Consider the following 24,488-nt stretch of genomic DNA (forward strand, 5'->3'; position numbering starts at 1 on the left):
ATTACGTGAGGACTATCAATAGTAATAGAAACATTGCTTTATTGCTAAACTAGCTTTAGTACTTGGCATTGTTATATCATATCTAGAGACTTCAAACCGAATATATTCGCCTGTGTTTTTACATGATCGTTATTCGAAAATTTGTACAAAATAAAAAATATGAACGAATACGTTCGTATTTTTATCTTTTAATTTCTTACTGCAGTACCTCTAAAAACAGAAAACTAGTCTTAGATAAAAAATAGAGTTTGTTTTTATGTTATTTATAACAGTCATGTTCGCATAAAAAATAATGAAAAAAAAAACATTCTGTAATTGCCGAAATTCCAGAAACTCATATATTATGCAGCTGTGGATTTTTTCAATAGTTGGAATTTTTTTGGGCAAGACAATAAAAATAGTTGTCACTTTATATAATGAAAAAGTACATGTTAATTTTGTACTAAGATAACAAATTTATATTCCATATCGCAAAATTTAGACTAATATTTTATTTATTTTCTACATCTCTTTGTTAAAACTAAAACATTGAATGATTTATTATTTTGAAGTTAAATATATAGTCTTGACTATTTTTTATTGTTATCATTGAAATATGTTTATATAAACCTGTTTTTATTATTCAAACAATATTTTTAGATTTTTTTTAATAATTTTACGATTATATGCGAATATTTTAAAGCTCACTATTCATATAGTTTAAAATAACAATTATATGGAAACTTGAATTGTATCCTTCAACACTGCCAGCGCATATAGTTATGTTATGGGTGCTATAAATATGGATCTCTCAAATAAATTTCTGTAAAATTAATCTACTGTCTTTGTAACTAATTTATTTATTGTAATGGCGAAAGAAACTCAGACCAGGAATTTGAGCCACTTGAAGCGAAAATACAACCAATAGTATCTGTGAGTCTGTGTTGTAGAATTTAAGAACTCAACCGTATGACTGTTAGCTTATTTTTCGTACATTATTTTGTCAATTGCAAAAAACTGATATCGTCTTTTGATTAGATACATTTAATATTTCTACTTTGACGCAATTATTGACGTTTTTATCTAAAACATAATAACAACATTTTCTTCTTATTTATGTACTATAACTTATGAATGACGGTTATTACATATTGTGAGATTCATGAACTACTTACTTGACGCATGAAGCCATATTGCTTCAGTTATTTTTAACTTACTTTTCTATTAAACACTACACTGCAGTTCAATTACTGTGGGTGGCTTATTCAATCTCGCTTTATAAATGATATTATTCCACAGACTAGGAACATATACTTTTAAAGTTTTCATTATTATTTTCTACAAGAGAATTGTATCCGTCACACGCAAGGAAATAATAAACACTGGGCACTTGCTCTATTTTCTTAAACGAGAAAATGCTCGCTATAAATAAAGAACACTAACCTTCGATTTTCATTGTTATTACATGTCAAAATCTCAGTTTGCACGGCTGGAATTTTAAACTTTTAAAAGACAAAAAAAATATTAATCGAACATTTGACATATTTCAATAGTTATACATATCAATTAAATGGACTTTTTGCAAAATTTTTGATGACTCGTACATTTCAGGCGATGTCTTGGCTATAACTTGCCAAATGTTGGTTTTTAGGTGTTCAAACGTTTCGGGTTTGTCGGAATAGACAGGACTCTTAGCGTAACTCTACAAAAAAATCCAACGGCATTAAATCGCATGTTGATACCATGAAACCGATCTGGGAATTTTTCGAGCAAAACATCCAACGTTGCACCTGATGTGTGTCAAGCTGCACCGTCTTGTTGGAACCACGTGTCTTCCATATTAATATTTTTAATTTCGTGCCCAAAATATTTTTCAAAAAGTAAGACCCAATGACGCCGCCTGACCACAATCCGCACCAAACAATCACTTTTTAGGCATGTAATGGTCTCTCGTAACTCACATGAGATTTTTTTCGTTTCATATGTGGCAATTTTGCTTATTAACATAACCAAAGAGGTAGAAATGTGCCTCATCAGAAATTTTTTTTTTTTGAAAAATTATCATCAACTTACCCTTGCTCTAATACCCAATCTTTGTACATTTTTCGTTGTCTGTAGTCTTTGAGTTTTTGTTCTTGTGCTATCTGAATTTTATACGGGTGTAGGTGCAAGTGCAAAATGCGCCAAAGGAAGCCATAAGAAAAGCCAAAATGCTGCGAACGTCGACGAATCGACAATTACGGTTCTTCGGCCATTATTTCACTTACAGTAGCAATATTCTCGGCTGAACAGGTCTTACCCTATCTCCAACGCTTCCAGTGTATTTAAAAAATTTCATCAAGTTGCGAATTGTTCGCTCAGTAGGACGATTAAATTGATCATAATCTTCCCGTCAATTTCGAAACACAGCTCACACAGAATTGTTATTTCTGTAGAATAATTAAGCAATTAAAGCGATCCATTTTGTAAATGTATTGTTGCGAACTAACATTTAACACTTTGAGCATGCTTGATTATTGACAGCCGTCTGATTTACAGTGCTACCAACATAGGAAACTCGAACTGTAATATGGGCACATAATAAAGATGTTATTTTTCACTGTTCGTATGCATTATTATCCGGAGCAAACTTTTATTATACGTATGTTATTTGCAAAGTCCATAAGGAATTCTGATCTTGTATTACGAAACCAGCAACGTCCTATCTAAAGAGCTTCTCACCTCTATATCTAACTTTACTAACCAGAAGTATGCAAATATTTTTCATTTGAAGCACGTCTCAAGAATTGCCACTCAAATCAACATCCTGAAGAGTGCATTCCATAGCAACACACCATCGATTGGTCCGAAGCAAAGGTGAACGCACTTTTTTAGAAGTTTCACGTAATCGTGTTTAGGTATGGCTACGGTTACGTGCTCCTTGCTGTTGCCCGTCTCGAGACGCCCATAAGGACTGAATCGCTTTATGCGTGCGGTGGTCGTGAATCAGGGGGACCCACACCCTGGGGCGGCGGTGTTTCCCGTCCACCCTCGACACCCCCTCGACACTGGTCTTCAGAAACGTGTCAGTCGCGCCCCCGTCGTCTACGGGGCTGACGTGCCGCGTGTACGGTCCCTGTCAGATCGGGGGTGGAAAGCGTGGACATTCAACAGTTAACTGCCGCGTCTATCGATTCAGTTTAATAGTAGTGGTTGTTTGTTTGCTTTAATAATAAATACTTTACATAAAATACAGTTCTGGAAAAACTTGTTTATCGCCATTTCAATTTAATTAAACGACGCATTACTATATTGAAATTCGCCGTAGAGGCTGCGAGTTTTCCAATGGAGCTACACGCGAATGGTAATAAATTTCAGTTAAGGCCTAGCCCACGCGATAACCTGTCGTTTTTAAGGACGTATTTGTCCTTCGTGGACGCGAACCAATGGATCATGCGTGGATCAAATTAGTTTACGGTACTGATACTATTCGCTTACATTTCACCATACATATAAAATTAGTTTTATACACAACTTTCAAATGACAGTTTAAAAGTTTTGTAGATGACACTTTTAGTGACTTTTAAAAACTGAATGCGGGTTGTTAAGATTATTTTTGTACTGCCATCTGGTAGGCGGATCTGACTTCAGATTATGTCGGGGTTTTCATCATGGAATTAAACTGCTGCTAATAACAGTGGTTAAGCCACGTAAAAATTAAGGCTTTTTCCGCCCATTATCTTCAAAAACTATACTAATTTTCCCGATAGTTTTTTTATGTATTAAAAACAAAATAATATACATATGTGATATAAGTAATACATACATTTACTGTATAATTTATTGATATATAAATGTTAATTTTTAGTACAAAGGCCGGTTTTTCACGGTAAACAGCGCTTTCCGCCCAATATTTCTAAAAAATATTATTTTTTTATCAAGTCTGAAATAATTTTGAATAGAAAATTTAATTAAATTTAAAATTATTTCAGGAAGAAATAAAAAAAAATTGTACAGTGTAGCACATCTGTCCTTCATGTCAGATGTGCTTATTTTTTTTTTAAGATATACATTATTGATTTTTGTGTAACAATTAAGATCGTCACGTGCAGTTTGTGTATGTTAATTATTCCGTGGTATTCTGTGGACGTGTTCATAGACTCCAGACGTCTCCCAGGTTCAACTCTGGATTTCAGATGTCGAACTAGGACAGAGGATATGAAGAGAGGAGCGCTTTGAAGTTAAGTCTGCCTGCTCTTCTCAGTAAAAGTGTCGGAGTTCTCAGTAAATGTCTCTGAAGCAGTGTCTGATGAAGTGATGGTTGATTACTCGCATTCCTGTATTTATAGCCTTAGCGCCTTCCATAGAATTTGTTATTTTCCGGTCCTTTCGGTGGAACGGTCAATTACAAAATGGTTGAGTAGTTTTTTTGGAACAGGTTGCCGTTCGTCGCTAGGGAAGATTACGTACGGCCGTTTTGATGGCAATCACGAATGCACGTGCTATCATGTTTGCGACAGATACTTTTAATCTTTTTGACGCATGATCGGTTGTTTAATTCAATCAACAAAACACAAATTCTTGCTGTGGTGTACCATTTTAATAAAGAAATCATTTTTTGCCGCTAGACATTTAAAACATACTTTTGTATATCATAAGGACGGAATGGGGTAGTCCTTAACGTCTCAGACTAGTAACTCTGAGGTTGCGATTTCAAGCAGCAGCACTCAAATTTTCATTTATAAAAAATACGCTATTATTATAAAACCGGCCACAGCTGCAGTGACATCTATTGGTTATAAATTATATTACACATAATAATTTATAATTAATAATATATACATGTTACTGATTCTCAGACTTTCTCTGGTGGTTGATACTTGTATGTATTCATTATATCTGATTTACTTACTGAGTTGATACAAATAAATAAATATACTAAAATTAGCTTTGTCACCGGGATGTTTATGATTTATTAGCATATTCAGATTCTCACGCATGTAAATTTAACTAAAAGCTTTTTGACCGTTTTAAGACCTGTCTATGTTAAATGCCTCTATTGTTAAATGAATGGAAATGTGGTTTAATTGAGGTACTCAAACTCTTTTCTTATTGAAAAAAATATTGAAAAACCAATTTTTAAAAGTATGGTTGTAAATGTCGTCCACTGCTTATATTAAATAAATAAATCAACCCGACTTATATCATATTCACGGTTTGTTATATGACTCTTGGTTGGATTGAATATTCATAGCCTTCCGGTTTTTGACACCACAGAGCGGCGATTACTGACAGCGCGACTTTTATCAATACATTTTTCCACGCTTTTCCTTGTTGGAGCTCGAATATACAGCCATCAAGTACACTACTGATTGTCTGAAGTTAGATTAATCCGTCATAGTAAATACATATTTTCATTCAATATCTAATATTATTAAATTTCGAGCTTTTAAGTGCCATAAAATTAATTTCAAAAGTATGACTAGATAATATGAAAATTACACGTTTTTCTCTGAAATTTAATATTTTATATCGCGAGTGACCTAATCTACTTTAAGTGCAAGCTCGAATGGAATTCAAAAACAAATTTTATTATATGCAGGCGAGCCGAAATGTTAATTAATTGAATTTCGCAAGTGCTAAATTTTAATTATAATAAATTACACTTAACATTATTATAATATTTTTTAAACACACGTATCGATCGATATCTGATATGAGTCAGACGCGATTAAACGATTAAAATGACGCTGTATTTAGATTGAATAAATTATTTATAATATTAAATTAGGTAGGGTTAAAAAAATATTAAAAAAACGCACTGTATTTTACAAATGGTATTTTATATCTTTTGTATTTTTTGATATTGCGATAGTTAATCAAAAACTCTAGAATTTAAATAGGAGTGCTATGAAGAATTTTTTTAATTGTATATAAGGTGTAATTGTCATTTCTGAAAATTTATGAAAAACGTTTATAATGTATTAGATATGTCGTATATTACTCATTAATGTAAATACATTGTAAATATATATATGAAAAATAATACATATGCTATTGTGTTAAATTGGCTATAATAAAAAAATATTATTCTTACGCATCCTAATTGATTAGGCGTATCTTAAATATTTTGTAATATGTGGCTATATTTAATTTTAAGGTTGTTTCTATCGTAGTATTCGATACGTGTTAGGCAACATTTCTTGTATGAAAATAACATTGACTTTAATAGTTGGTGTATTATATATTGTTTTTATAGCTTTATTTTGATTGACTAGCAATTTAGAAAAATATAGTTATAATAGTAAATCAAGAAACTCATTCCCAGTTTCACCAAATACATGGTGACTATGTAAAAAAATCAAAGGGGTGTTAAAAAAATTAATCTCAAAATAAAATTATTTTCTGGTGTGTACTTTCCGAACTGCTGTATAATACAAACAATAAAAACACCATCGGTTTCGAAAAAGCTTATCACATGTACTTTTCAAAGAATCCATTTTGTCGTTTTAATAGGTACCCATTTTGCCAATTTGTATTATTCATCAAGTCGTCTCCGCGTGCAAATTTGAACAGAACGAGAGAGTAACTCTTTGGGGACTCGGATGGCGGAAGGGTTCCGCGAAAGGTTAATAACGAAATTTTGAGACTTTAATTATCCCACCCTGCCATCCCGAGATGTATAATTTTTAGTCCTTTGTGGACTTTCGCCTTGCCAAATGTCATCGTCTCTGTGCGTGTTTTTAATTTTTCGAAACCCTTGGAATCAAAGGAAGGTTACCGAGTGGGCGTTTGTTTCACTCTCGCTCGAGGAAGTTACACACAGCGTAAAATCACGTTCGAAAGAAAATCGCCCGCGATGTTTATACTGTGTATTCCCGACGGGTGTTTTTTGACATTTATGTAGTTATCGTTCGTATTATTTCAAACGCAACTGCGTTGGCCAACGCTAACCCACCTGAGTAAACTTATCCAAATTTCGCAAGAAGCCCGATTGATAAATTGTTCGTGGGCGTGGGAAAAACGAAACCAGGATAGGAAAGTTTGAATATTTGCCGACGTGTAACTCAATTGAAATGCTTACACAATCCAGTTAGCGTTATGAATGTTTGTGCTAATAAAATAGGTTATCGTTCCATTTCATTCAAAGACTGTTAAACGTGTTATTTTCATATTCAATATATCGGATATCTGATGATTCAGCAATAGTGTTATCTATAATACATAGCTATTATTGACGTTTATTAGAAAAGTGTGTATGTAATAATTTATTAGATTTTTTCCCTTATGTTAAGGTTTATTATTATTTACTATATAAACCCATCAAGTGCGAGTTTCGTTCAGTTATCCGATTCTACTGTGCTAATTTAAGGTTTTGTAACCCTAAGGGGTGTGACGCAGGTGAATTTAATTTTATTATATTATATTACAATTGCGTCAGATGATAAATGGCGTGATGTTTTCTCCGAGTGATGGTAGAAAAGCTGGCGCAGGGATGATGTCCGTGGGAGGTCCTCAAAGGTCTTGTAGGTGTCTGGAGGCAGTTCTTGCTGCGATGATCGTGTTTGGGAGTCTCGGGTCGTATCGTTGCGTCTGTCGGTGGGGGTGTGTTTGTAAGGCGACTGTGACTGCCTTCTCTTTATCGGAGTCCAGGGTTAAGAATCCAGAGCTGCAAAGCTTGCTGACCAATTGCAATTATGCAACGATCATCAAGCCAATCGCTGCAATCGTTTCTTAGAATGGCGAAATAAGTATACGCCTTTAGAAAGCGATGTTCGCTTAATGGGCATTGTCCAAGGTCGTATTGCATTACAACGGGAATCATGTGGATCCGCAACAAAGAAATATTCTCTCAATGACGGAAAATATTTACAATAAGAACGAAACTCGTGTTATTTATGCGATTTCTTCTGGTCGTAACAAGGGCTTTTGTGTGTGGTCCATCCTTTACGCTATTGTCTTGTTTCCTTGTTGGTGGATGATCATTTTGGTCACAGTAAATTAGATAAATAAAATTTTGAGACATACGTGTGTGTGGTCGCCACAATAAATTGCATCGCCAACGTGCTTCCTTGCTTATCAATGATCTTATAAATAGGCAAAATGGTATTATGAACTTGCGAAAAGATAAGTTAATGATGCTTAATAATTATTATCAATAAGTATTCGAAAGTATTCTTTATGAAACGGTTATAGAAGTATTAGGTTATTGGATTAATGCCGAAAAAGAGAGCAGGTGCGAGACTTATTTCACGTTATAATTAAGAAACTCGTCCTTGGCTTATTAAATGCTATAGAGGTTGTGTTGATTCATAAATAAAGGGCTGCTCGTATGTAATATTAATCAATTTCTGAATATAATGATGTATACATATTTTCTGGACTCGCTTTACAAATATTCCTCGCAGATAGAGATACTTTTAATAATAAAATGATCGAAGCTTATGAATCATCATGAATGGAATGCTATATTACAAAGTCAATAAAAGTTTTTTCATTCGTTTGCTTTTAAACAAAACTAGGTTATCATTATATGATGGGCGGTGTTAATTATCGATTGTTGTTAGCATTTCAATAAATCGTTGCTAATGCGGCAACGCCTTAGCGATACAGTCTCTTCAAGAATTTCTTTGAAGGCGGTCTTCTTATCCTCCGCTCTTGTTAATAGAGCAACTTTACTTGGCAAACATTACTTCTTTGAAGTCAGACTATTGTGAGTTTTATTTTTTTGTTAATTTTTGGAGTTGATAAAACATATTGTGTGAAATTACTCTTATAATACATGTATTAAAAGAGTAATTTTACAAAATATCTCTATACAATGCTGTATTTTTTTAAGTGAATAAATACATCGGTAATGACATCGGTACACAAGATTAAAGGGTTTTTTTAAACAAAAAAAGTGCCGGTGCTTTTTATTAAAGAAATATCATTGACATGAAATTTAAAGCGGCTTTTTCAATGCCACAAAGAGCATAAGAAATTTAAAAAAATTATACTTGTCAAATCTAAATTGTAAAACACCATATATTTGAATCAAAGTTTATAGTGATTTCCAAAGTTTTGTCCAATTCTCGTTTTATAATTCTTCTCGATTATTTTTTTAGTGTAAGTGTCTATGGCCGATTGAAATCTGAGAAACCACAGATTAAAGTATTTTGAAGGATTGAAAAGTGGCGAAGGTGGTCCGACGAGTTTGATGAACAAAAGTGTCACAACTGGATTGGTCTTGAACGAAGCTCTTATTGGGGTAATAATTAGATTTATTTGTAAAAATCTGCGTTTACGTTCACTTGAAAAAATGGGAATAGAATTGAGAGAATATATCAAACGCAATATTTTTTTAGGATGTCTTTTCGAAAATGTATTTGCGAAATCCACGAATCATTTCTCTCTCGTTTATGGTAGCCTGATTGACATGTTCTTAAATTCCATCTCTCCAAATGTCTACTGATCATACCTTCAGGCATTACACCCTTTTTTAAATTGACTCTTAACATGGAATAAAATGCTTTCAAATCTATAGGAGGATCATTTTTTGAAAAATAATCGTGGTGTGAAATGTACAGCAGCTGTTACACATTTATAATAGGGTCCAAAATCAGGGACGTCATTAGAGGGGGGGCACATGTCCATGTCATTTAATGAAATCAAAATATTCTCACTTATTATAAGTTGTAATATTGTTATATAAAGTCTTATTATGAACGCTAGATTTTATTGCCTTTGATGTAGATTCTAAACAGGAACGTCATTTGGGGGAGGCAGATAGGGGCATTTGTCCCCCATTGAATTTGGCCAGAAAAATGCGTCATTTAATAAAATGAAATCGAAATATTTAAAAAAAAACAATTATTGTCTGACCAACTTTTGCCTCTTTCCTCCCCCCTGGAAAAACTGAAATGACGTTCCTTTCCAAAATTCTGTCTTCTTTCTTCAAAAACTTGAACTAATGCATTTATTTTTTGATTTGCAATGTACAACTTCACATCCAATAAAAAGGCTGCAGATGTTAATTTTTCTTTAATACATGATAAAAAAATGTAGGATCATTAATCGCTTCTTAAAAATGAAGCTCAAGAGATTCAAACTTATTCCACATAACCACACTGAATGAAAACTAAATCGGGTTCTTAAAACTATTCCAATTTTCAGCACCTCAACGCCTAGTGGTTATTATTTTTCGGCGACGCATGGTATATAACATAAAGTTTATCAACTTTAATCTATTGATTCCTGAAATTTTCTTTATAACATCACTTACTGATAATTCTAATCTGTGATTAGCATAATGCCAATGTATAATTAAAGGAAATTTCTCTGTCAGGGATTTTTTTACTTCACTTTTACATCCTAACACCACAGCAGCGCCTTCGCTTGCTACCGAATCTAAATAATCTTCTGTCATCCCATAAAAATCAAGACATTTGAGTAAGGACTCAAATATTCCTTTGGCTGTCATATTTTCAAGTTCGATTAAGCATAAAATAAATTAATCGGTGAATTCATTCCAACACATTCGATACAGCATCCAACATTCACAATGAGAATGTTTTTTTTGCTAGTGGTGATTTATTCATCAATTATCAATAAAATTATATTTTTCGATTAAACAATTTCTTTAAATACATTTTTTCTAATTTCGTCACTTATATGATTCATAATATTAATATATTTGTTGAATGAAGAAAACACTAGTCATTTGAATTCAATTCAGTTCTTGCAGATAAATTTTGCTTTTAAGCATCGAATGCTTAATTTTATATGCACTTACAATTTTTTTCTTGATATTACTTTTTTGCAAATAATTTTTAACGCTGCTTTTTGTGCAGCAGGTTCTCTGATGTTGAATTTTTTTCTCTCAAGGTGAGCTCAATTAAAGCTTTCTATCTTTCACAGAATATGTGATTTTTGGAAATTTTCATTCCCATCGTTTCCAACATCCAACATTTCTGCAAGGTGTGTAGCCAAGTTTCATTTTGTGTATGTTCAACCATTTATTTTTAAATACTCTATTAATTTAACTCTATTATTTAAACTCTATTATTTTAAATTTTCTATTAATTTTAAACTTGAGGCTCAATTTTTTAACTTAAAAATAAGTATAATGACGTCATATTTACATACAAATAAAATGTTCCGCAGATTGTCAATCGCTACGCACGTGTATTCAGTAACAATTATTGCTCTTAAAAACTTAAAAATACCCTAAAAAAGGTGCCGAAACACCGTTACACCGCGTTACATGACAAAAAAAGCACTGTATGTATGTACGTTCTGATTACTACCTTATTATATTGATGGCGACAAGTTCACCCACGCCTTGTGTTCGTCGCTATTAAATATTCCATTAATGGAGCGTTTATATTAATTATAAATAAGCATTTGTTCTCATTGATATAATTGCATATGTGCATTTGTGTATGGCACCGTTTCGGGAAATATCGTAAAAACGAACATGGCGCGTTCCTCTTTGGCTTTTTCCGGTCTTTATTGTTTGTACGTACTGATTATCTCAACGGTAACGGAAATCCTTTATGGTCACTGCTATACAAAAGCATTTTTGACTAACCAATTATTGTCGTCGGAACCGTGGCACGATTGTTTATTTTTTGTTTTTATTGTTGCAGACGAAGCGTCTAACGTCAGAAGAGGCAGGCTCGTTTCCTCAAGGCTGGTCGCTAAAACGGAAAACTGTCAAGAAAACTCCGCCGGAAAATCACCTCCAAATGTTAGAAACGGATCGTTGATTAATAAGCAGAGCAGTCATAGATCTTCTTCGCAGTCTCCGCTGTCGTCGACGAACGCCGTCAAGAGTAATCATCCGAAAAGGAGGAGCGTAGATCTCAGTCCTAAAGCGTCGACCGCGAATAATACTAGCTTAACAGTGATAGATTTAAACCCTTTCCCTTCGAATGACGTCAAGAAGACGACAGGCGCTGCCAAATTAGAAAAACCTGCCACAGAACTCAATCGCACAAAGAGGAGATCTTTATCGTTGGTAACCGACACGCGGAATCATAGCGGTAGCGCCGCTAAGAACAAAGCGCCTGAAAAAAGTGCCAACATGACGCCGGGCGTTGATAAAACGCTGAAGCACATGAGTGCCAACGCCGACGTGGGCCACAAGACTTACTCTAAAACGTCTTCCTTCGATAGTTCATATTCTAAATTAAACAATTCGCACATTCACAACCGTAGGTTAACTAGCCGAATGGACGCGCTCGAGGCGCTCACTAAGGAGACTTTCGCCAAAGTCAACAGATTGGCCAGGAGAGCTCAAGACTCTCACAAGAGCAACGATTCGACCGCGTCGAACGGTCACGCATTTATCAATAATTTGAAGACGGAATCGAGCGCGCCGTCTACCTCGAAGCAAGTCCAAGACAAACTTAGTGATAGTGTTATACCGCATTTAGTAGAGATCTCGAATAAGCCTAGCGAGCCGTTAGCTTCTATGTTATCATATACGCCTATTTCTATATTGAAACGAAAATCGCTACAAGAGGACCACAATTCGTCGGGAACCTCCAGCGGCAACGTAGCCACGCCGCCGGTAACGTTCTCCCCTAGCGTAGTAGACCCGCCTGATTCCAAGTCTCGTCGCCGCGGACAGGGTATTTTGAAAAAGCGGCGGAGTTTGGACGAGTCTCAAGTCAACAGGCACCGCTCTTGCAGTCCCGAAGTCGCTTTCGTCGATGACACCAGATCTAGACCGATCCTGAAATCGCAGAGGCGATCCTCTCTCGAAGAGGTGATCAGGGGTCGTTCTCCCGACGGACAAATTCAAGGGATACTCAAACGGAAGTGCAGCCGAGACAGCGATTTTATCGAAGACAGATCGCTAGGCTCTCCCGAACCGCAGGGGATACTGAAGCGAAAATCTAATTCCAGCTCCAGCAGCAGCACTACGTCTTCGCACGTCTCGATCACTCAAGCGGTGATATTAGCAGCGGCTAAAGGCGCAATATTAGTGGAAGAAAAAGACGGCGTCAGACCGATCCTCAAAAAGAAAAGCTTCTCGGAAGAGCGTCCATGTACTGAAATATACAATATAGACGGACCTAAACCGATTTTGAAGAAAAAATCATTAACTGAGTGCGATTATAGCGACTACGATAGACCTACTAAGACAATTTTGAAATTTGCGCATAAAGTCTCTGGCGAAGACGCTTCTAGTTTCGATAATAGCGAAGAAGATCGCAGTTTGAGGTGGTCGTCTTTGATTAGACATAAAACTGTAGACGGGACTGAGAGCGAATCAGGGTTTAGACCGATACTGAAACAGAGAGCGTCGAGTCAATCAAGAGAACACAGTCAATCTCCCAGACATAAGCTCTCTTGTTGTTCTGACGATGAACGCGCCATACAGTTGCCTTGTAATTTAGAGACATTAGCGAATGATTTAATAAATAGGTTAGCGCAGAAAAATACCGCTTCCGAAGGAAGTCCGCCGAGGCAGTCCGACGATGACGATCTGCCCAAAAGTTCTAAATTTATGGCGTGTAGATTACAAAGTCCTTCATTAATCAAAGATTTTATGGAGCCCCAGAGTGCTTCGTATTTTCCTAGCGTCGCTCTGAGAAGAAGAGATTTGCGCCCTAAAGATGTCAACAGGTCGAAATCTTTGGTTTCTAAGTTTACCGATGAATTAGATACGATCTTAAATTCAAGACGTTCGTGTGACGATGGAAAAGATTCGGAATCGTCGAGGGACAGTAGTCCGGACGGGGTCGAGGCTGCGGGCGACAGGAGCGCTGTTCAGAGCTTCCCATCGATAGCCCAGCGAATCCAGAGCATGGAACAGTATCTGATGAAAGATTGCAGCGGTATCAAAAAGGCTTTGGGAACCGTTCCGAAAAGGCAATTTCGCAGCAAGGAGAGGTTCAGGACGCAGCCGGTGACCGTCGACGAACTACAGAAAGCAGGGTGAGTGCACTCAATTTAGTTTTATCTCGGAGCGTTTTAAGCTGCGATTGGACGAATTTATGACGTTTTAAACTTTCGTGATTTTATTGCGAACTTGCACCAGTTTTATGAGATAAGTAAATCTGCATGATAAATTTAACTTTTTTAAAAAAAAACCCAGGTAATTTAATTAACGTAATGCAACGCGGCGTAATGGTATTTTTTTTGAAAAATTAGACAATGTTATTTTTTTCTTAATGAAATCAAAAGCGCAAAGCGAAAAATTGTATGATATTATAAATGTGTGTCGTACACGTAATTATACTAAATTCTACATGAATTAAGATGCTGTTTTTATTACAATATATAAATTACAAAGCAACTTACATAATAATTAATTAAAATATAATTGATATTAATAATTTATAAATGATTGATAAACTCTGACATTAGAAGAAAGATTATAATCGTTTAATTTTCAGTTTCTTTATATGACAAGACAGACAGAATTATTTATAAAAAACGGTACTTGCGCATATTTTACAGTTTTATTATTTGATGCGTTTCTGAATTTATTAGGTCCAAACCAAAACCTAAACTAAATAAATATAAAAATCAAAGATTATTCAACTTCAGTTTTTGTATATTTTTTTTTTGATTAGTTATGAATAATAATATCGATTAAATGGACCTTTTACAGCAGCCGATCCTAACGATGTAATTTACGATACCATTTTCGTATATCTCAGGTGGTATCTCAGCTATAATTTATCGGATGTTGGTTTTTAGGTGCTCTAACGTTTCGGGCTCGTCGGCATAGACACGACTCTTAGCGTAACCCTACAAAAAAATCAACGGCAGTAAATCGCATAATCTTGGCGGACAATTGACGTCACCAAAAAGTGAAATAATGAGACCTGGGAACTTTTCACACAAAAAATAATTGATTATTTTTGACACGATATATTAATATACCCAGAGAGATGGAAATGTGCCTCATCAGATAGTAAGATTTTCTGCGCTTCAGTTCTTGTATTATCTGTCCAAAAGCTGCGAATTCCGGGTCTTCGGCCACATTTTCACTTACATCAGCAATATTCTCGGCTGAACGGGAGCGACGATGATGTCTCAAAGATCGTACAGAATTGTCATTTTTGTAAAACAATTGAACAATTATAACGCGTTAAGCAATCCATTTTGTAAATGTGTTGTTGCGAAATAACATATTACACTTTGAACAGGCATGATTATTGACAGCTGTCTGATTTACAATGCCGCCAACACAGAACTCGATTTGGATCATCCTGTATTTTAGTTTCTTAGGGTTCGGTTTTGGTTTGAACATAATAAATTCAGAAACGCGCGATTTATATGGTATCGCAGCAAGCGCTCATGCTCATACATCACGGTGTGCCACGCAGTTGGGGTATAAAACCGGTGGTTTTTGAGCGTCGAGCGGCGTTGCGCCCTGCTAATTAACAAGTACCTTAAAAAAAACAAAAGAAAAGAAAATATATCAATACATCCCTGGAAAGTTAAATAAGCTATTAAGATTTTTTAATCAGTTTCGCAATTTATTATTTATATAATATAGTCCTCTCATTCTAGCTTATGTATCACTATGCTAATATTATTATATAGTATGTACGAGAGTGGAATAAATTATTTTAAAACAAAAAAAATAATAATATGCTGACTAATCAAACAAGTTTCTAATCACGCATGTCATGCGATAATATGATGCAATACAAAAACGGTTTCAATCAAATTCGATTATTTGCGCGAGCAGAAGTTTTTTTAAATTTACATAAAAAAAAATATTTGATTTCCATAATATACCGACAATTAAAATTTATATTTTTTTATATTATGTGCTGTATTTTTAAATTAATGTACAGTATTTCAGTAATTTAATTGTTGGCTTTATATTTATTAATGTATATGAATGTGTATTCTTTAGTGAAGTTTCACTGGTATTAAAATAATTTATTCTCTGTTGTTTTCCAAACAAATTTCATGCGCGGTTTTATGGAGAGCACTCTAAAACTCTATCGGCTAGTATAATAAAAATGTCAACTAACCTGTCGATGTTTATGACTTAATAACGTAATATTTAGATCCATGAAATCTATATTTTTATGATCATTTATATAACAAAAGTGAGTTAATAAAAACATTAAATATATTTTATGGAACTGAATTTCTTCCATATAATTTCAATTACACCTATCAGATAAATTACATTTTACTAGTAGAAATATATATTTACCGGTGAAAATGTATATCGATATGATTTAACTTAAATGTCATATTTTCTCTGGTATTACACATTCACTTTAGCGTATAAACAGCTAAAGGTTTTTAACATCTGCATGGTTTAACATCAATTGCAAGAATAATCTATGTTCCTAATTATGAGAAACTAAATTATATTCTCTGTAAGTAGAAAAAATCAAAAAAGTAAATAAAATACAATAACAACATATAAATATATACAATAAAATAAATTGTTTATATAGAAAGTAGCGAATAAATGTACCAAAATAATGCACTAGACAAACTTTTTTGTTTTTCTTATGTTTTTTTAAGATCTGTTAACTTTGAAATGCGAATTTCATAATTTAAAATACAGAAAACCCTTCAGCATATTATAAAAAAACTATTTCACTTGGTTTTATAGTATATAAGGCCTTTTCAGTGCTTAATCTAACGTAATTTTGTAGATGTTTACTGGACACCACAAAATTTTTTACGTTAGTGATTTTTAATAACAAATAAATATTTTCAGTTTCACTATGAATTATTAAAAACTCTGCGACTTTTTTATAGATCATATACATCAGTGATTTGACTCTGACTTTTTTCTTCAGAGCATAGGTTGAGTTGATTTGTAATATATACGGTGCTTTTTCAGGCTTCAGTAATTTGAATATTTAAAATTTATATCTCGATTGTCCTTGGCGAAAAATTTATTACGAATTATTCGAAATTATAATTACTAATTCCGGGTTTCATAGGTAACGAAAATATTCCGTAATCCCAGGATTAGATTCCATAATCCTGGGATTCCGTATTTACAAACTAAACTGTGATATTTGTGTGGATATTATTTATGAATTTTGATAGTATAGATGTCATGAGAGATACATTTACTTAAGAGGGCTTATTTCGCGTTGATAAACTCACTGCTTTTATGATATTCAAATACACATCTTTTTGCAAGCCTTCCTTCGGCAATCTTTATTCGAGTCGCGAACGATGAAAGTTGTTTAAGATGGATAAGACGAGTTTTGACACGACTCGCCTTCATAATATATAACAATAATTATAAAATCTGTTCGCAAAAAGCTGCGGCACAAAGGCAACGAACGATTTGCTTTTCGCTGACGTCTTGATAGCACGCGAAATTTCAATTATCAATTATTCACAGTCAGGCATATTTTTTTCAAAATCCGGTGCATAGCGTTTGTTATTATCTTATGAAAGACGCCAGTTTGGGAAGCTGTGTAATCGATTTTTTATGGTTCGCTGCCACGGTACGCCGACGCTTTTGATAGTTTCCAACAGATGCCGCATTCCGTTTTTATCTAACTAAAATATTAGGAAGCTCTGTGTATTTGCCAAATGTTCGCTTAGTGTAGAGCGCTTCTCAAAGATCAGACGATCGATTCACTTAACTGTGTGTTAATATTACTTTATATCGCTTTTCATCTTTAGCAATATTATTGATACGTTTAATTGAATTACATGACTGAAATTTTAAAATGGCTCGATTCAGACGTTATGTCATATATAGAATTGTATACGTTACACTCATATATTCTACATAATTCCGTAAATACGCAGATATTATATCTACATGCGGTGAAAACTCGCAAAAAAAAGTTACGACTCTGAGCCACATATTGAAATTCGTTGCCGTTCGATTTTTGGAGATGCGCCAACCTTTTGCCGTTTCTCTTGAAGTGAGTCGTTTCAGTTTTTGGTTGTGTGACCCGCCGGACGATCTGCAGCATCATCATCATCATCGGATTCAGTCTTTCTTCGCGCTCTGAGAAGTCGTGACTTACTTCATGTAAGCCGAGTTACGCCAGTTAATTCCTCGATGGCGTTGCGAAACGATTAGGTATTGTAAGGAGTGTTCAATATTTGTTTATACGGCGAGACCAAAGGTTGGCGACTGCCAGATCGGATAATAATTAGCAGCCCGCGAAACAATCAGACCAAGCGGTCAAGCCGATCGTCACCCTGACACCGACCGGTCAAAATTGGCAGGCGAGCGCCTTCTGTTGTCAAAACACCTGAGGGTTTCTCAAACTGTTGTGTCGGTCGCTTCTAAAATTATCCAATTGTCTGGTCGCGATCAGGAAGCTGAAGCTTTCGACGTTTCTATTTTGTCATCGTCATCATCGCCTCATCTCGCGGTGGAGAGACGCATCGGGTTTTCCGCTATGCGCGCGTTATATTTTTACACGATTCAGGGGTCGTGAACCTCTGGACTCGTTTCTTGATCCTGGTCACATCAGCTGTTATTTTTGTGGGGGTTGAAACTTTGCGCCGCTAATGAAATCAGCGTCAATTAAGCCGCATGGAAATTAAAATAACTCGAGTCTGGGTGCTTATTTCGCTGCTATATTTAGATTAGAGAAAATTGATCTGATTTGTGTACTGAATGAAAAAATATATTTTTTGGCAGTTTTCATATTTTAGGTTAACGCTTAGTCACGCCAATGCATACAAGGTCTGGATCGCACAATTTTCATAATCATCGACCTACTTATTTGGAGACGAAATTACCTCTGTGATGTGTTCTATTATTGTCATCAATTCTTTATAAAGATCCAACCAAACTCATGTTTACCATATACATTTCAAATGTAACTTTTAAAACTGTTTATGCTTAAAGCTTTTATATGAAAAGCTCAAAAAATTAAATGCACGTGACATGTAATTCGATTCATTAAATTATACTGTGTTTTATAGTTCTTAGTATTTTTTTGTTACAGAGATGAGATCTGATTTATATGATTAGTAAATTATCTTTATACATTTTTACGATCATCTTTATATTCTTTATAGGATGATATTTGCCTTATTATTGTGTAATTAATATAATAAATACTAATATCAGCATATAATTAGTTGACAGTGATATAAAAAATTAATAATGGTTTTAAAGTTAATTTGAATAATATGTTTCTATAGACAGTATCTCTAAAATTCCTTCAGTTTGAAACGGATTTGTCAGTTTTTATCGTTGAATCTGTGTAGTTGACAGTTCATGAACAAGGAGCGGGTAATTATTTAAATAATTACTGTTAAGTGTTAAATTGCATGTCATAATCTAGTTTAACATACTAAAATACACAATGCTATTGATTTTATGAGTAGTGTTTAAAGCTTTCTGGAGTATAAATTACAGTTAAGGAAACTTAAAAATGAAAATTAATTTTATATGAGACTTTTTCAATATGAAGATTTTAAATGCGCTGGTATTACACGTAGATTTGCAATACTTTCAATGTGATAAAATATGCAGTAAATAAATTGTTTAAATAGGGTCGAAATGTCATTGTCCGTAAGGTCTGGATTGATAATGCAAATGCCGCGGGTTAAGTTCTCCGCAGCTTGATTTATAAAAATGCGCTATTATTAAAAACCGGCTCTAGCTACAAAGTGACGTATATTATATTGACGTATATTGACGTATAGTAAAATATATTAAATATGTATGTTTCCTGATTCCTATATAATTTATTTGTATGTATTGTTTGTATCTGATTGATTAACCCAGTTGTAACGCATTGGGCTTACGCCTATCAGGTTATAATTAAAGAAAAAAGGCATTTGAAATTAGCGTAATTTTACATAATATATATATTTTTGTATATATATATATAAGACTTTTCAATTGAATTAATTTTAATGTTATGTTTCATGTTTCATTAAATAGTTTTTTGGTGAATCATCTGAAATGTTAATTTCAAAACAACAAAAAGGTCTTTTTCTGTTGTGAAAACAGAAATAATAAGTTCTTGCAGCTTCGTGTCAAACTAATAAAAAAAACATAATTTAACTCACTCATTTTTCGAGTTATTCTATAAAGCATTTTTTTAATATTTGTATGAATATTTTTAAAAGGTTTATAACTACTGCCTTTTTTATAACGCTGCACAAGTAAAGGCTGATTCATGCCTAATATCCTTACATTTTGGAAGGGTATAATAGGGGTTTAAAAATGACAAAAAATTGTTTATAAATTTTTGCTTAATAATAAACCTTTCCGAAGATGTTTGTGACAGATGTTTGAAAATATGCATACTTTCTCGGAAGATCGAAAGTATTTTAATGACCAATATTTTTTTGTGATTTTCTATTATTCTAACCGGCCGGCGGTTTTATCTTTGTTTTGGTGATCCAAGAACCCGCTCCCATAATAATAAATTACGCAGAATGAAAAACGATTTAGGGCTATTTTACTTTTTCGATAATCCAAAAAGTTATTTTTTATATTGTTTTTGTAAAGTAGCAACAGCTGTTATTGACAATTGTCTTACGGTTTTTATTGGCAGCCGAAGGGGCCTTAAAATTGTAGTTAAAACAATGGGAAAATATCAATTCTGAGCTAAGCTCGAAATTTCAACGGGCAACTAAAGAGAAATTATATAAACGAAGAAACCAGACATTGATTTCGTTAATTAAATATTTGCAAAATCCAGAATCTTTAACCAGTCAAAAAATAATGACTTCTTTAGTTATTCTTCAAAAGCAGAAATATATAAAATGGGGAAAGATATTATTTAATGGCTCGACGAATTCTAAGGACCCTCGCGACTCCATTAAATCATTAGATTCTATAGAAGAAATTGATAATTTATCTTTGGCGCAACAGTTGAACAAGTGAAGTCGAGAATTCTCATTTCTCAGGAAATTAAAATCATTGAGAAATCAGAATGCCTAGTGCTACGCTAAGAAATTATGCATTGGTGACCTGTCCCTATCACCGCGCACATGCTACGCTTTCTTTTAGCTCCTTTCCATTGATATTGTTTTGTGCAAAGTGAGTCCTTCAAACATTTTGGTCGGTTCATTGTTATATGTAGCTAATTATCTCTACTTAAAAAGTTATACCAGTGATAAAAGAAGCCCTATTTAAATAACCCAAGGGCGTCTGATTTTTGAATACCAATTGTTTTAACACAATGCGCATTGCATTAAATATAGGTGTAATATGTATGAGAATTTTAATCTCTCCTTATTCTAAAGTTCCGAAATATAAAATAATATAAATTTATTATCCACTTTTTTAATTATTGACTTCAATTGCTAAATGTCCTTCCTTAGCTGGAATGTTTTTTTTATTATTATAATGTAAGAGCTTTTATTAGAGAGGTTAGAATCGAAAGATTTCACGTTATTGAATTTACCATTTAGCTTTAAAGCCGCGGTTTTTCATTGTGAACGTTAGAGCTTTTCCGACCATGCACCCGGTTTCAGAAGCGTACCCGGAGTTTCCCGACTTCTGGAGTTTGTGTCAACGCAGTGGCAGCACGCGTTCGTGATTTGTGGTCAGACGTTTTGTAGGTCGTCTGTCGATACGCCATTTCTATTTCGGACCCTCGTCGTCTACGGAAAAGCTCCCTCCTCCATCAGCGGCAGCGCCATCGTCGTGGAAATCTCACACGCGCATTCTCGTCCGAGGCGAAACTCGCGAATTGTTCCGCGCCAGTCGCGGTCGTCGGAGAGCTTTCGAGAAAAGCTCGCATCAAAAGCTCTCACCCTGGGTACTTCGCGGTCTCGCGTTAAAAAGTGCGCCGTTTGTGTTACTGGTTTAGTCCTTATTTGTGCTGTGGAGATGACCAAATACTCGTCAATGATTATTCTGATTTTTATTTTATTTAATCCAACTGGTTTATTCTTTATTTGTGTTTTTTTAATTACTCATACTCCATACAATAAATTTGAAATAACATACATAAATAGTGTACATAAATTATTTTATAATAGAATACGAGAAAACAGACAAGATCTCACATTTTGCGATTCTCACAAAGTGCGCATCAGATTTGTTTATTATCTAGAAAGATCCAATGTTATAATATTTCCCTGTACCTTTGGATGAATATGGTATTTACTTTTTCCTATAAGGATTACAGTACACTTTTTAAACACATGTGTATAATTAAAAATGTGAATAATCCTTTTTAGTATTTTCTACACTTTTTATACATTTACAATTTTTGCCCAAAAAAATACGATACACATCACCTTTTTTTCTGTGTAATGGATATTATATTAAAATACTTTTAGATGTAATGGATATTATATAATATTTACGCCCCATGTTTTAATTGGATATAATGTTTGTTTACGTACTACATTTTCCACAATAAATCCGCATTTTCAACTATAATAGTCATAGTGTTGGTGTCGCAACAATATTTAATATATTTTCCTCATTTTCTCTACAGCTGTAAACAACATTTACGGTTGGTATTCTGATTTAGGATAAAAGGTTTTATAAAAAAATATTTTCACTCTACACATACTTTTATCATAAAGATTTTTGATTTATAATAATTTAAAATTATAAGGATTCTTTAAACTGATCATTTTCATGTTTATAAAATTGTTGAAAATGTAAAATGTAGTGACCACCATTATATTGACTTATTGTAAATAAATGTTTTGATTTAAGATGTAAATTTTAGGGATAGAACTAAACATTACAGTTATTTGAATATTGACGAAATATATAGCGCTCCACTAACTGTAATTTCTGAATTTAGTATAGTTATTTTCTGTTGTAATTACCTTCACTGTGCTAATACACAACATATACATATATTTTTTAATTTTAGAAAATTTATAATATAAAATAATATGATTGATGAATGAATGATATTGAGTTTTAAACTTTAAAGTTTATTAAATATACTGTACAATGTTAAATGGTTTTCTTATTGTATATGTTAAAGTGCACTAACTATGAGTTTTACATTTAGTGTATACTATTTCTAGATAATGTATGCTCTTACTAGTGAGTGCGTGAACTCTCTGACGTGTGCTAGTTACATCGTTAATGAATAATATTTGAGAGACAAGTGTGTTTGACAACAACTTAATCGTAGATACAAAAAATATAAAAAATGCGTTGGACAAGTTAGCTGTGAGTGAGCGTTGATCAGAACAGTAACGAATGTAACGAATCTACTAAAATAAAGATTATATAAATTAGTAACAACATTTACCTCATATAAATGGTTTATTATATATGTTAAATATATAAATTATTTAATTTTAAATACTTATACACTAGTTACATTGTTTATATAATAATTTATTTTGTGTAGACTGTAACTGAAGTGATTTGACAGTGCATACATTGACTAGTTAATGTATGCATTAGTGGCTGAATTTCTTTTTTTGATGTTTTTAGATTTCTTATTAATAAATTTATTAGACAATCAAAATTATTTGTATTTTGTATATTCAATTTTATTCAATAGTTTTCACGTATGTATTTGCAAATAAAAATAATTACAACGTATAGTATCTATATTACGTATTCTAGACAGTTTTATCTTGTACATTATAATGGACTAGGTTCATACGTAATAATATATATATTTATATTGAAAGATATCTGTATCTATCTGAAATATGTAAAAATGATAAGACTCATTTTTCTTTAATCGTTCTTTATTAACAACTTATTATTTTCCAATCGTATCATACATGTATATTTTTTATGATTTATGATTGATATTCTGCAGCTGTGTTTACTATTTAATTCAAGTTTTTTTATGTGCCAGCCAGTGCACGATTTTGAGCTAGACGAATCTTTTTATTATGTAATTTATGACTTGCATTAGATTGTACATAAAGTAAATAGGTGTTTCTTAAGTGACTATATATTTTGCAATACCGCTATTTCACGAATATCATAGTGCCAATTTAATGACTTATCTTTTATTTGCATATTACTATAAAAAAACTAAAAATTAACGTTTTAACATAGTGCATTTTCAATAATGTATGTAATAATAGTAACATTATATCTTACCAGTTTAATTTAATTTATAGTATGTTTCATTACAACAATTATGTTCCAAACTAGGGAAAACTGCTTCATTTCTCAATAAAATTTGTGTTCTTTTTGTGTAGGCATTTGCGTCATCCCTTAGTAACCAAACGTAGTTATAACATACTTTTAACATTTCGTCGTATCAATGATAATTTACTTCCGGTACATTGATCCAATACATTTAAACTAATAAGACGCTAAAAAATAAAGCTTATGTTCTTCTCTTTATCTATGCTTGCAGTAAAAAATCTGACTTCATATTTTATTATATTTAACTTTCAGTGTTAGCTTAGCCTCGCTTAGATTCATTAACTTTATAAAGAGGTTCCGCTGTCCACTCCTGAACTTCATCTTCCCACTGCCTCAAGAGCAGCGTCCAACTTGACTCGTTCCTTTTAATTTTAGTTTTATTTTTTAATTATAAAGGGTATTTTTTTTGAGGTACAGAACTTTAAAATGAAATAAAGCATATATAAATCGCGGTAATGGCCATGTTATTGGCTTTATTGCAAAGATAATTTTATGCCACTAGTGT

The 24,488-nt window shown here is 33.3% G+C and overlaps 1 protein-coding gene across 7 annotated transcripts in view; it reads left to right on the top strand.

Moving 5' to 3' along the window:
• The window catches only part of Svil (Supervillin), a 261,654-nt gene that overhangs the window by 168,410 nt on the left and 68,756 nt on the right, over positions 1-24,488 (top strand). For 6 of the 7 annotated variants that reach the window (XM_088198613.1, XM_088198614.1, XM_088198612.1 and 3 more), the window contains one exon: positions 11,589-13,887. In XM_088198613.1, the coding sequence (XP_088054739.1) occupies positions 11,589-13,887 (2,299 nt within the window). Of the gene's footprint in view, positions 1-11,588; positions 13,888-17,838; positions 17,993-24,488 lie in introns of those variants that run through there. The other variant, XM_088198617.1, reaches the window with a different exon arrangement.

This window comes from Plectrocnemia conspersa, unplaced genomic scaffold (genome assembly GCF_051122295.1).
Source record: "Plectrocnemia conspersa isolate PC_06_02 unplaced genomic scaffold, ASM5112229v1 ptg000011l, whole genome shotgun sequence".
Taxonomy (NCBI): domain Eukaryota; kingdom Metazoa; phylum Arthropoda; class Insecta; order Trichoptera; family Polycentropodidae; genus Plectrocnemia; species Plectrocnemia conspersa.